This window comes from Silurus aristotelis (genome assembly GCF_946808225.1).
Source record: "Silurus aristotelis genome assembly, chromosome: 13".
Classification (NCBI taxonomy): Eukaryota; Metazoa; Chordata; class Actinopteri; order Siluriformes; family Siluridae; genus Silurus; species Silurus aristotelis.
Window position 1 is genome coordinate 22,032,922 of NC_139586.1, and position 15,555 is coordinate 22,048,476.

General features: G+C 35.7%; 1 protein-coding gene across 1 annotated transcript; it reads left to right on the forward strand.

Moving 5' to 3' along the window:
* Positions 1-3,386: 3,386 nt before the first annotated feature.
* Positions 3,387-13,251, forward strand: LOC310735924 (uncharacterized protein). The gene is made up of 8 exons (XM_083559220.1): positions 3,387-3,501; positions 6,374-6,446; positions 6,982-7,102; positions 7,291-7,386; positions 8,791-9,062; positions 10,210-10,277; positions 10,373-10,563; positions 11,965-13,251. The coding sequence occupies exons 2-8, from the start codon at positions 6,384-6,386 to the stop codon at positions 12,861-12,863; spliced, it is 1,710 nt and encodes a 569-aa protein (XP_083415346.1). The 5' UTR covers positions 3,387-3,501; positions 6,374-6,383; the 3' UTR covers positions 12,864-13,251.
* Positions 13,252-15,555: the final 2,304 nt, after the last annotated feature.

The following is a 15,555-nucleotide window of genomic DNA, read 5'->3' on the forward strand; positions in this document are numbered from 1 at the left end:
ACTTGCTAGCCTTCATCATATTCGTCATATTATTTTTCCTTAGTGTACATTTATTTTCTACCTGGGTAGATTGTCATATCATGTGACATAGAAAATACGCTCTATACTCTCCTGTTCTTTTTCTAAACAAGGTCTAGGGTGAAGTCAAATCCTCTATACTCACTCTCGTGATGAGGTTTCTGACAACACCATATTGTTTTGATCCCTCAACGTACTTTAAAGCAGTTATCAAAAACACTCTGTACCAGGCTCCTTCTGAGGCTTTAGCACTGCTTGATGTATAATAAAGGTCTTCATCTAAGCTCTTCTCTGTCCTGCAATTATTTAAAGGAATATTAGGGTGAACCTGGGGTCATATAAGGCCAAAGGGCATTAAAGATGTTCTGATCGGAAAGTCACCATTACCAAGCTACGAGTGCTGGGCCCTTTAGCAAGGCCCTTAACATTGACCTGCTCAGCTGTATATATATGAGATCATTATAAGTCCTTTTGGGCAAGAGCGTTTGCCAAATGTCATAAATGTAAATGCAGTGTCTGTCTGTGTGAGTGTGTGCGTGTGGTGTGAATATTGATAGCAGCACAGATGCAAATGAATCCCACAGGGTTGTCAGAAGTCAGTTTTAATCACACATTAAAACATTTTTTAATTTTAAACAATTGTGTTTTTGGAGTTTCTAGATGAGTGGTATGCTAAATTATACTCACATCCTAAACATATCTAAGCTAATTCACACCAGATAAATATATTCAGTGAATTATGTAGTGCCTTACATACTTTACCAACTGATATCATAATGATATATCTTGGATGTCTGATAAAATACGCCCACGTCTTGGTGTTTTGCTGCATTTTGACACCTGAATAAGCGCATCTTTAATGTCTTTGGAGTCTCTTCAGTGTTAACCAACTACAAAAAATAACAGAAAAATTAAATGTAAGCAGGCTAACGCAGCTTTCATTAACAATCAAATTTTTTCCTCTTTGAGAAAAATCTCACTGCTGTTGCTAATAAAAGTATACCTGGGTTAAAAAAAAACCCACTAGCAGTAAAAACACTGCAAGGGGAAAATAGTACAGAATGTGATCTTTGTTTTTTTTTTTACTATTTAAATCCCTGGGGAATAGGAAAAGGTTTTAAATATATATATATATATATATATATATATATATATATATATATATATATATATATATATATATATATATATCTATCTTGTGTTTCTGAACTAAAATATTCAAACTGAATAAACATCATATACACTATACACATTTTCTGTATCTGATACTTACAATACACTATTCTTACTCTTACATTAACTGATATTTCCTGGAAATCATGGCTTTACAGAGACACCAACATGGAATGTCATTGTTAAATATTAAAACAATTATCGATCATTTATACACAATTTTTTACCTCCAAAAGTAATGGAACAACAAGGTCAATGCTTTATACAGTATAATGTTACACAAGGCCAGTACTTTCTGTTCTATATACTGAAGACATCTGGGTTGGAAAGCAAATAATAAATATAAGGTGATAGTTCAGAAATTTAGAAATTACCACCTCCTTAATGCCCCCAACTCCCCCCAACTAACACCCAAATGCACACTCAAATGCACACACACACACACACACGCACATATATATATATATATAAACCCAGGGTTCATATGCTAAAACACAATAGCAACAGATTTGAAACATATAAAACACACATCCACAGTATAAATTGTATTTTACAAAATATTTTAATACATAACCACATTATATCACATGCAATATATGAAATACTCACAGAAAAAACAGTTTTAAAATAGTTTCTTGAATAATCACATTGCCTTTTTCATTGGTATTCAAATCAATTCTTATTAACCTGAATTTTATTCAATAATTAAACAAACATGTGTATTTAATCAAACAGGAAAAACGTTTCCAAAAGAAATATCACAGAAGCCTTATAACCTTAGACACTTCTTTCTTTCTTTCTTTCTTTCTTTCTTTCTTTCTTTCTTTCTTTCTTTCTTTCTTTCTTTCTTTCTTTCTTTCTTTCTGTATGTATGTATGTATGTATGTATGTATGTATGTAAGTATCTCCATGCACAGCCAACGATATGATACATTAACGATATATATGCAGCAGCTACTGATGCAATGTGATACAATTCACCCTTAATACAATGCAGTGTGATTCGATTTGATTTAACACAATGCGATTTAATGCAATACAAGGGAGTGGTAAAGATATGATGCTATGCAATTGAATATGGTACAGATAGTTTGCTTTTATTTCTTTGGTTCAGACAGAGAGCAAATCATACATGTACTTAAATGCTGTCTGACTTAAAACCTATGGCCCTTTTACAAACAGGCCTTTGTGGTGCAAAAAAAAAATAAATAAATAAAAAGGTTAAATAATTTTATTTAACAATTTCTTTTAAATCTATTATTTTATTTCATTTTATATAATTTTATCTTCCCGTGGGCTCACCACCTGCAGGAGGGACCGTAAGGGACGGTGCTGTGAGGATTGGGCAGCAGTCGAAGGCAGGGGGCCTGCTTAGACTGCTGCCCCCGCGACCCGAATTCGGATAAGCGGGAGAAAATGAATGAATGAATGATATAATTTTATTTAACATTTTATTCACTGATATTATTTATCTCAATAGACATTTTTTACCGATGCAAATATGCTTAAAGAATGATGTATCGCGATACAAATGCCAACTTGTATCTGATGTTTTATGCTAATCAGATGTATGTATGTATGTATGTATGTATGTATGTATGTATGTATGTATGTATGTATGTATGTATGCGTATGCATTTGCATATGCATGAATGAATTGCTTTTGACTCACAATCAGTAAGTAACTGGTCAGGGTGAAACATTTGCACTGTTTTTGACTAGGACCTGTTGTGGTCTTCTGCTGCTGTAGTCTATCCACTGCAAAGTTTGATGCTTTGTGTATGCTAAGATGCTTTTCTGCTCATTACGGTTGTAAAGAGTCATTACATGAGCTACAGGTTTCCAATTTTCACCTCTATTGTCATTATTTCCATCTTGAAAAATTCACAGGAGTGTAGAAATATTCAAAGCAGCCAAACCAGCAACCAGCATCCATGCCAAGATCAAATTCACAGAGCTAGCGCTTGTTTTTTTTTTGGATTATGGTTTCAACGTCAAAATTACCACAGGGTCTTTGCCTGCATTTGCATACTGTTTGCACTGAACTTCTGCCACGTCGGCTATAAACGCTAAATAAAACATTATAAATAAATAATTTAGTAATGGATAATTACAATAATTTTAATAAAAAGTCCTAGAGTGTAGGTTGTGCTTCCACAGTGCTCCAGCAGGAGGCAGTACGCGCGCCCATTCAGCGAACCACTCTACAGATAAGAAAAAGAGAAGAAGACGAGATGATTTCCTCATTAAACAGCTGAGTGAGCTGATCATCTCTACAGCAGAGTATTTGGGATGGTGCAGGCTGATCAGGTAGAAGAGAAAAGCTGGATTTGGTGTGGATTTGATCTGGAATAATTCTGCTTTCAAGCCTGAGGTCAGTTACATATGAACTGGTAGGGGCTCCGTTTCAGACTGCCGGGGTTTGTAATACTGTATATACAATATGTTTCACTTTTTATGTATTTATTCGATTCATAGTTTATTTATTTACAACAAAGACATAAACATACATAAACAACAACATCTGAGAAATTAAAATATGATGATGATGATGATGTAAATGATGATCATGATGTCAATGATGATGATGATTATTATTATGATGATGTCACTTATTATCATGATTATGATGTTTATATATAAAATTGTATTTATTTATTTTTTAATCCAGAAATATTACATGCTAATCCATTATATTCTGTTCATGTCTAAGGTTTAGAATGAATTCATCTACCTCTTAAAACAGTTAGAAGTAATTCATGTGCCACCATGATGTAGGAGTAATTAATTTTTGAGATGATAAAAAAAAGATTAAACACACACACACACACACACACACACACACACACACACACACACACACACACACACACACACACACAAAAAAGCTATGTGCATCTCCATAACTGAAGCTGATATAATTCGCATCTCGATGCATAGCCAAAGATATGATACATTAAATATACATATGAAACAGCCACCGATGCAATGTGATACAACTCCATTATAACCCCATTATGATGCAGTGCGGTCCAGTTTCAATTGATTTAATGCAATACGATGCAATGGAAAAAATATGATGCCCTATGCAATTCTATACGGTACAGATAGTTTGCTTTTATGTCTTTGGTGCAGAGAGACAGCAAACATAAATTGACTTAAGTGCCTTCTGACTTCAAACGCATGGCCCTTTCACAAACAAGCCTTTGTTGTACAAAAAAAAAAAAAAAAGGTTTAATAAAGGCAGACGTAGCAGCAGTGGTGCTGAGAGAACGTGCATGAGAAACAATGTAGCGAGTAGAAATCGATCTAAATATAAAATATTGGTCACAAATTATTGGTCACTTTCTAAAGTTTCTATCTATTAATAATTATATATAAAAATAAATAGTTTTTTGCCGATGCAAATATGTTAAAAACGATGCATAGGGATACAAATGCCTTGTATCCGATGCACACTTTTTTTAATTGATGCATCACATCGTCAACGTTTATGCCAATGCACTAATGCAAATCAGTGAATCACCATCTCTATGTCAATATTCAATGCAATGCAATTACATTTTTATTTCCATCTGCACTACTGCTGCTATGTGAATATGAAATATCTAAACACTTCAGAGACCGAGGCATGTCATGTGAAGAGTCACATAGAATATAGATTACTTTTCAGAAGGGGAGCTGCATCTTCCTGGAGACAGAACAGGAAAAAAAAAAATCTGGTTTTATTGAATCTTTTTTTCTTTCTTTTTTTTTTTGCACTACAAAGACCTGTTTGTGAATAGGCCATGTGTTATAAGTTAGATGGCACTGAAGTAAATTGATTTGCTGTCTGTCTGAAACAAAGAAATGAAAGCAAATTTTTTGTACCATACTGAATTGTATAGAATCATATTTTTTCTAATGCATTGAATCACATTGTGTTGAATGATTTGAAATCAGATCGCATTTAGCATTTATAATCGGCCTTATTTATGGAGATGCACATCCCTAATTGACAAATAATAAATGCTCGCAGTAAGATCCAAACCAAACTGTTCAGTGAGATGTGTATCAAATTGCTTTTTTTCCAGTTGTGATATTTCTTTGTAAATCATAAACTGAGACATGTCTGCCTAGAGTGTTTTACTGTTTACACCATACATACCTATAATATAATATAATATAATATAATATAATATAATATAATATAATATAATATAATATAATATTTTATATATATATATATATATACACAGATTTAGACAGATTTGTGAACAATATTTGAGAGCAATAGGCCTTTTGTGTACATTGAAAAAGTCTTAGATCTTTGAGTTCATCTCATGAAAAATGGCAAAAACAAAAGTGTTGCATTATTATTTTGTTCAGTATATGTACACATACACACTATATTGCCAAAACTATTGGGTCACCTGGTCATAAGTATGGTATGGGAATTTTGTGCATTTGCCACATTTAATCTCCCATTTGCTCTTATCATTCCCTCCACTTTTCTGGGAAGATGTTCCACTAGATTTTGAAATGTGCTTGTGGATATTACTGATGTTCACTGCTCTATAGCAGACCACTAAAGATCTTCCTCTCCAAAACATGTAAACCAGATCTTCAAGGAGCTCACTTTGTGCACAGGTGCATTGCCATGCTGGAACGGGTTTGGGTTTACAAGTTAAAGTAAATGCAATATCTTATTATAGCGCATCTAAAGTCCTGTACCATTGATTGCCTCCAGCTTTGTGCTAACAGTGTGGAAAAAAACACATATAGCACGAAGGTCAGGTGTCCCAATACTTTTGGCAATATACTGTGTAATATAGTGAGATATATATATATATATATATATATTACACACACAGTGACACTAGTTGGATAATTTATACTTTTACTCACATTACATAATCCATCATGGGTGTGAGTGTGAGCGAGATACAGAAAGATTTGTATTAAGTGTCAAATGTGTCAAATTATTTTCAGGGATGTGTGCGTTCAGTTGTTATTTATATATATATATATATATATATATATATATATATATATATATATATATATATATATATATATATATTAATTATACTATACACACAGGTGTCATGGTTGTCTTTTTCTCTTTTTTAATTCATGAAGATTCAGGATATATTTTTGTGATTTATTTTGTCTTTTTTTCTTCAATGTCACAACTCTGTAGACGGTTTGAAATGGATGCTAGACTGTGCTCAGTGAGGGAAGTGGCACAGATTTCAGCTGCTCAACACTTACAGGTAACAATCATCAATCCATCAGTCCAATATATAGCTCTGTTTATGCAGTGAAGCAATCACTAATTAAAAATTAAAAAGATTTTTAGATACTCATTTAGACTTCAGGTATAGCAATAATACACGGAGCCTAGCCAGCACAAAAAAACATAGCATTAGCATGCTGTAAACTCCCCCAGCTCTATCAGCTTGTGGTCAGTGCTCAGCATTTTCATCACGAGAGAGGAAGAAAATCAGAAACCTTTCTCTGATTCGTTACTGACACTAGATTACCTTCTCATGGTGTATCCTTCCATGTTGTCTGAATTCTACTGGACAGTCTTTGTATATTCACTTTGTCTATACCTACCTGTACACCTTCATCATTCCATTGTATCTGTCAAACAACATTACAGCACTGTAAGTGTGTCTAAATTGGATTAGAAACAACAGCTGGGTTAATCTACAGCTGTGTTTTATGTGCCATGAAGTGTCTACTGTTAAAATAAACAAAGAATAATATAAAATCAAGGTGAATTTTTATTTTCTGGTTCATCAGCTTACTGAAGATGTGCACACTGACGCTTTCGGATTAACCATCATCACTGTGGATGACCAGGATGGAGATTTCCTGAAAAATCCTTTAAAACAAGAAGAGTCTGGTGATGAAGACTTTCTCTGTAAGACCATGGGGTTTAATTAACATACTAGGCTTAATATGTCATAGCACTGGAGTTGTTATGGCATGTAAAGCTTAGGTATAATAAACTTGTACAGTTTTCCCACATGATATAATTATAATAAAGACAGAGTGAGGGAAAGGGAGAGGCTGTCAACTTTGACATGGTTTTCTTTTTTTTTTATGTAGATTGTGGCATTTCAGATGAGGGCACATTGAACTCTCCGAGCTGTGGAGGATTCCAGATTTTTAAAAAGGAAGATCCTGAGGATGATGAATATCTCTGTAAGACATTAGCTTTAGATCAATTGTTTTCATTCATTTTTTCCTTCATTCATTCCTTCATTTAATAACCCCTTTATCTGTTCAATAAATTCCACAGACCCAAATAGTCAATAATAATTTTAAGAGTATTATTGTATTTATATTGTGCTGTTTAAATAAACCATATAGCTTTTGTTTTTTAAAAAAAGCATAATTTATATTACTGATGTGTGATTATATAATTATATAATACGTTATTGAGGGTTCGGATTCAAGCTTTTAAAGTATAATAACTAAAAATAACTATAAAGAACTCAGTAATGCACACAATAACATTTACAAAGGTGGCTTGTGATCAAATAATAATGACGGACCACTAATGATTTGGACTCCACTGTGTAAAGAATTCTCACTAATTCATCTTATCGAATAATGTAGAATTCCTGAGTCAGTAGGTTTAAGGGGTAAAGCCCTCTAAAACATAGAGCTTTTTAGCTGCTGCTCATCATCATAATAATAATAATAATAATAATAATAATAATAATAATTAATATGACCAATAATACTAAAAAAAAAAGAATCCTGTTTTTTTATTTTTCATTCGCTGAGGATACACTCTCTGGACAAAAGTATTAGGACAGCTGATTTTTCCAGCCATATATGTTTCTTCCCCAAACTGTACAGTAACCACAAAGCTGAAGGCACACAATTGTATCAGACGTCTTTGGAAGCAGTAGCAGTAGAATTTTCACTTCACTTGAACTACGAGACCCAGACCTGTTCCAGCATGACGGTACCCCTGTGCACAATGCAAGCTCCGTGAACATATAGTTTACATGGATTGGAGTGGCCTGATTATAGAGCCCTGATCCTAACCCTATTAAACACCATTGGGATGAAATGAAACACCCCAGGCTTCCTCACCTCACGTACATCAGTATATGACTTTACTAATACCCTTGTCACTGTATGAGCACAAATCTCCACAAGCACACTCCAAACTGTAGTGAAATATCTTACCAAAAGAATATAGGTTATTACAATAGCAAATGTGGACTAAATGTGAATTTGAATGTTAAAAACGCAGATACGAATTATGGCCAGGTGTCTACAAACTTTTCCCTCTAAGTGAACTTCAAACTTATTCTTTATGTCAGTGATGGTGCAGTAATGAAACAAGACTTCATAAGAAGTGGCAGGAAAAATCAATACCCCTAAATGTTGTGTTTTAAAAAAACATGTTAAATCCCAATCCTGCGTATATCCATTTGTACCCTTTTATAAAAAATCTTGCTGTGATTTTACTAACTCGCATCCCTCAAAATGACCAAATTCTCTACAAATCGCAAATCTCTACAAATTACATTTTCAGAAGTATTAATATATTTTCATAAATATAAATTCTTTCATTTGCTCCCCTTCCAGACTGTGAGGATTGTGGATCTTTCTTCATCAACAAGTGTGAGATTCACGGTCCAGCTCTCTTTATCCCTGATACCCCTGTTCCTCTGGGAGTTCCTGACCGAGCCAGGCAAACACTTCCACCTGACCTAGTGGTCCAGGAGTCCAGTATTTCTGATGCAGGCCTGGGAGTGTTTAACATGGGAGAGACCATTCCAGTCAGTGCACACTTCGGCCCTTATCAGGGAGACGTAGTAGACTGTGAGGAAGCTATGAACAGTGGCTACTCCTGGGTGGTTAGTTATTTTGCTAATTATAAATTAATTTAAAATATTAGAGTCCATTACAGTTAAGTCCTTTTTTCTCACCATGTAACCTGCTAGAAATGAGCCACACTGTCACTATAATAATGTTTTTGTTTTACCTTGTTATTTTATTTATTTATTTTATAGTGAAGTATTAAAAATCATAAGAACAAAAGTGCAGTTTACCTAGTGTTAAAATTCAGAAACACAGTCTTTGATGGTTTTTGAGACACATGCATGTTCCTTTTGTTTTTATGCAACACACAAGGTTGAAGGCAAAAACACAAGAATTGGACACTGAATGACTGAATCGCCTCGAAAGTTAAACATAGAGGTGGAGGCTTAATGGTTCGGGGTTGTTTTGGAGCAGGGACGGTTGGAGACATGTTCCAGGTGAAAGGAAAACTGAACCAACAAGGCTACATTCTATACTTCAACACCATGCAATTCCATCTGGACAACGGCCAATAAATGCAACTTCGCCATACAACAAGACAATGAGCCAAAACATATGTAAAAGCTCTGTAAGTGTTATTTAGATAGGAAACAATTGGTTGGGGTGATACCTATTTTGGAATGGTTTGCCCAGTCACTGTACCTTAATCCTATTGAACTGCTCTGGGATGAACTGCTTTGTAAGGGCAGAAAGAAATCTCCAACTATTGAAGAACACCTTCAAGAGGCATGGCAAAGTATTTTAGCTGAATGTTTGTTTGGAGAAACACACTGTCCAGATGCCAAGAGTGTGTAAAGCTGTAATTCATGCCAACAGAGGATGTTTAACATCTGTACATTTACAGTATGTATTAGTTTGGCTAAAGAAAATTTCATTCCATTTAATTACCTAGTGTGTTGCATATGTCTGAACGGACATGAATGTGCCTCTTAAAACCATAAAATTCTAGATGTTTCCAATCTTGTGTGTGTCCCGCTATCCCACAACTACAGATCTGGCCCTCTGAGCAAACCTGAAACTGCTCAAGTCACAAATGTAAATGCATTGGGGAGAAATTCTACAGAGACACACATTTTAGAACGATATTTTCATGGAAAATCATTCTCATGTTTCAGTTGTAAGACCTTGTTGATGTTATAGTGCAAATAATGAAAGGTTAATGTACAATAATATATTTTACAGATCTACAGGGAGGGGCAGTGTGAACAGTACATCGACGGTAGGAGAGAGATGCATGCTAACTGGATGAGGTAAGAATTCATTGTTTTACTTTTCTTTACATGGGAAAATGCTTTGTCACAAAACAATCCTAATTTCTCTCTCTGTGTGTATGTTCCATTGTCAGGTTTGTGAATTGTTCGTGTGATACCGCAGAGCAAAACCTTGTGGCATCTCAGTATCATGGTGGAATCTTTTATCGTTGCTGTCGACCAATTAGCCCAGGAGAGGAGCTGGTGGTGGGGTACACAGAAGAGTATACCAAAAATCTCAGCAATGCATTTGACTACATCTGGAAGAAAAAGTGTTCTGCAAATGGTGATGTTTAATTTTTAATTACCGTAACCATAGGCTAGCTCTTATGTCCTCACTTTAGATGCATGGTTTACCTGTACTCCAGATAAAGTGTCTAACTAACCCTTATGTGCTGTTAAATTAGCCTTTAATCTTCTGGCAAGATGTTTTACTTGATTTTTCATTCCATCCCAAAGGTGTCAATAGAGTTTATTAAGCTCTATAGCAGGGAACTCAAGCGCTTTACTTCCAACCCATGTAAACCAAATGTTCATGGAGCTGGCTTTCTGCACTTGGGCACGATGGAATAGGTTCAGGTCTCCTAGTTCATGTGAAGGAAAAGTTTAATGTTACCACATCCAGCACAATTATTTGCCTTCAACTTTGTGGTAACACACCAACAATTTTGACATTTGACACCACTGGGTCTGCTATGATGCGATTTAATACCTCATTTGTATGTCTTTTTGGAAGAAACCAATTAAATAAATGTATGACTCTTTGAGTCAAGATTGAGCAGTCAAGCATCCAGTGCTGCACTTTAAATTATAGATGTTTAAAAAAAGGCATATCTGAGAGTATTAACTCACTCTCTCTTCTAATAATTGTCTTGCTGTGTGTTTGTACTCCAAATGGCAAACAGAGAGGGGTGGAACAGAATAGAAGCTCCAGGAAAGTGTATAAAATAAAAAAAAACATTTTTGAGTCTAAGCCATAAAGGATGTAATTTTTTAATCATTTGTTATAAAATTGGAAAATATTATAATCATGAAGAAAATTTCTAGGGTCTTTTTAAATGTCGGCACATAAGCTGTCCTGATCAGTCCTATTTAGACAGTTATGGTTATTTTGAGTGTCTTTGGCTAATATCCATTCCACCAACATGACCTGTTTATTTTGTAATTAATATAACCTCTTTGGGGATAGAGTTTACTTTTTATTCTCTGGCATTTGGAGCAGATTTCCATTTTAGGTCATGTGCTAGATGATAAAATGGTCCAGTTTATTCATTCATTATTCAGGATAAAAAAAGGTGTGCCTAGAGAACAATCATTTAATTCTTTTTTGTTGTTGTTGTTGTTGGGTTTTTTTTGTCAGAACATTTATCACCCAGAACTAAACTTGTGGATCAGGGGAAAGTGTGTGTGATTCTGAACTGGACAATATATTCCTAGACCAAAATGGGAAGTCGTTTTGGTAACTTCTCCCAGACACATTTCACCAGTCTTAGGCTCATGGTAGTCTCGCCATCTTTTTTTCTGGACCTTGTCATTGTAGCTTCTAGTCAAGAATTATGTTCCATGCATTGGCCATTGTCGTTTAATCGACGCATGCATAGCTAGACCATTGCTTTGTTCAGTATCTTTTTGTGTGTTATGCTGCAGGATAACTATTTCACATATTTTTTTTTTTTCTTTACTCCAGAAATGCAAAATGACACAAACCAGACTATTTGCGGACAAGAAAAGCCTCATCAGTGCTTACAGTGTGGTGAGCGATTTACTGAGAGAAGTACTCTTGTCAAACATAAACGAATCCACTCCAAGGAGAAGGCATATCACTGCTATGAGTGTGCAAGTAGTTTTTCCCAGCTGAGCACTCTCCAACAGCATCAGCGCATCCACACCGGAGAGAAACCATATCAGTGCTCAAACTGCGGAGACCAGTTTTCCAACCAGAGTAATCTCCAACGACACCAACGCGTCCACACCGGAGAGAAACCATATAGCTGCTCAGTGTGTGGGACGAATTTTACACAACGGAGTACTCTTCAGCGACACCAGCGCATCCACACCGGAGAGAAACCGTATCTGTGTTCAAACTGTGGAGACAAATTTTCGAACCTGAGTAATCTCCAACGACACCAACGCGTCCACACTGGAGAGAAACCATATAACTGCTTGATGTGCGGGAAGAATTTTACCCAACGGAGTACTCTCCAGCGTCACGAGCGCATCCACACCGGAGAGAAACCGTACCAATGTTCTTACTGTGTGGAGCGATTTACTCACCAGAGCCTGCTCCAGTCACACCAACGCCTTCACACTGGAGAAAAGCCATATCGCTGTCCGTTATGTGGAAAATGTTTTACCGAGAGAGGTGCCCTCAGGAAACACCAGCGGGTTCACACGGGAGAGAAGCCGTATCACTGTCCAGAGTGCGGGAAAAACTTTACTGAGAAATGCGCTCTCAAGAAGCACCAGCGCATTCACACAGGAGAGAAACCGTATTACTGCACACAGTGTGGACGAAGCTTCGCTTTCTCAAGTTCTTTTAGTACACACAAGTGCACAAACTCAGAACTGTCAGTTTGCAACACATAGCATTTTGTCAGTTTATACGAATGTTATATTTTTTACTTTATGTTATTTGGACAATTTACCTGACGATTTTCATCTACTTTCACACACTACCATTTCCTTGATATCTGACATAAAGCTCCAAAAAAACGATTTGTGTTGCAACAAACAAATTGAACTTATTTCCTTTTACTGTGTATTTAACCAAACTTAAGGGTGGTCAAAAACTCGTTATAATTCCATCTTTTTTATGATACAAGTAATGAATGTGTTTTTTTTTATGTTTTATTCTGTATGTTTGTCCCTATGAATTGTCTGTTACTGTAACCTGTATGATCTGTATGTCTAATAACCACACTGTGCATGGAAAGTTCTTGTATGAACTGAGTAAAAAAGATCCCTTTTAACTCAAGGTTGTTTCTAAGTATTCTGCTACCGATGCCACAATATCTACCTGCCAAAATTACATTTTCATGGTCATTTGCAAAATAACTTTTAATCAAGTTTAACTCCATTTAACCCCATCTGAGGTCATGCTGTACAAAAACCCATCTCTGTCAAAAGAGACCTCCTAAAAATCCACTAAATCGATGCTGTTGATTAACAGCATGTCTGGATAACAGGTCTAGGTATAGGTATCGTTTCCATTTAACAATACTGGTACTGATACCTATACTGTTATTGATACTACTCTATAATTTGGTGCAAAAAGACACGATGTAAAAAGATATCAAAAACAAAACAAAAATCAAGTTATTGTATTACAGCTAAACTTTAGTACTACAGTTTACACAAGCCTTTAAGCAAACATAAAAAAGGCACACAAAATAATTTATTATTATTATTTTTTTTTAATAAAAAAAGTCTCTTCAATAATAGAGAGAGAGAGAGTTCCTTAGCCTAGCGCGGCACAGAACAGAATGTACTTTAGCGTCTCTAGCAATTAGGCAAACTTCTGGAGAATATGATCATCTCTTCAATTAGGCTTACTTATCTATTGCCTACTATTCCTGAACCAGCTTGACTCCACCGTAGAGAAGGGCAATTAATCTTTCACTATAAATTTAGTGACAGCCCTATGGCGCTTTGCTGTTGTTTCAGGGGTCATCTTCCTACGCATCACTATGGTAAATAGACTGATCCTGGGTGTCTGAGACTGGGTCTCTCATTTTTCACCCTTTGAAGCCTAGCCCAAAATGTGGTTGACTGATTGCACACACACCTCATACGCGATTGGATATCACACGTACATCGAGCAGACATCGGCCATGCGATGACATCAGTTAGGGCGGAAAATGACAAGCAGTAACTTCTAAGTCACCATTAACACCAGAGTTTACGGAGGTAAAACAACAAGTATTAATAACAGTACCGTTTGCCCTGAAGCTTATCATTATTCCGGTACTGACTCATTTATATCTTTTTCTTCTTCTTTCGGCTTCTCCCATTAGGGGTCGCCACAGCAGATCATCCATCTACATACCCCTCTGTCCTCTACATCTGCCTCTTTCAACCCAACTACCTGCATGTCTTTCCTCACCACATCCATAATCCTCCTCCTTGGCCTTCCTCTGTTCCTTTTTTCTGGTGGCTCCATTCTCAATTATATACCAGTCCAAAAAAATATTGGTACTCATCCCTAAACAGGACTGGCTATTATGTGCCACCACAAAGAAGCTGGCCATTTAGGAAATGTCCTGGCACACATTGTTATTGTTACCTACTGTATCAAAAGGGGTCTGCTTAGGATTGATGTCTAATTAGAGAGCAGTGGTGGATGAAGTACACAAAGCATGTACTTAAGTTAAAGTAGAGATATACGTAGTAGGTAAAATATGTCTCCAGTAAAAGTTTAAACTTTGACTTGAGTAAAAGTACAAAATGATTTGCCTTCAAATGTACTTAAGTATCCAAGTGCTATGATTTATTATAGCTAAAATGTAATATAATTTTTTAGCACAAGACTCTTGCTTAATCAACTCAGTTTATTTAAAAAGTCTATTTAACAATCTATTAATAGAATGAGATCAATGAGTTAAGCACTGATTAATATCTAATAAATTATCATGAGCCCAGAACCTCCTTTTTTAACAATTAAAAAAAATAATTGTTAAATAAGTCCACGAGTGTCATGGCAAGTTCGAGTCAGGAGTTTCTTCCATCATATACAGTATTCCTCTCAAAATGTTCTGCTTGGTGTGAACTGATGCTGGATTCTATTTTGGTGATTTGTAGATACCACCAACCGGCAATGGCGGTTCCAGCTTAAATGACGCCCAGTGTCTCCCCATTGATTAGTTACAGCTTTGAAAAGCTCCTCTTTGCTTCAGCTACCAACACTGGATGAGAAAGACATATTTTCAGAGCAGTCCACAAATTTGGATACATTTCTGAGAGCTCAGTTTCATGTATAAACATCACACACACACACACACACACACACACACACACACACACACACACACACACACACACACACATGCACAGTAAAATGCATGTCATTGTGCACAATTTATCAAACTTTCAGAAACAAAAACCAAACAACTCTTTGTCTAATAGTAGCCATAAAATACATACAACATCTTTATCCTTATATCCTTATATATCCTTAAATTAGCATTTTAAGCTGCAATGGAGATTCCCCCTTACTGAACTCAGTTCAGGACCTTTTCAGTACAATCAAAGAAAACCTTTATGACATCACCTCAATTAAAGG

Excerpts from the sequence above, each read along its gene's own strand:
- LOC310735924 (XM_083559220.1), top strand. The coding sequence starts at position 6,384 with ATGGATGCTAGACTGTGCTCAGTGAGGGAAGTGGCACAGATTTCAGCT. Across the intron at positions 7,103-7,290 it reads TGGTGATGAAGACTTTCTCT|ATTGTGGCATTTCAGATGAG; the intron begins GTAAGACCATGG and ends TTTTTTATGTAG. Across the intron at positions 10,278-10,372 it reads ATGCATGCTAACTGGATGAG|GTTTGTGAATTGTTCGTGTG; the intron begins GTAAGAATTCAT and ends TTCCATTGTCAG.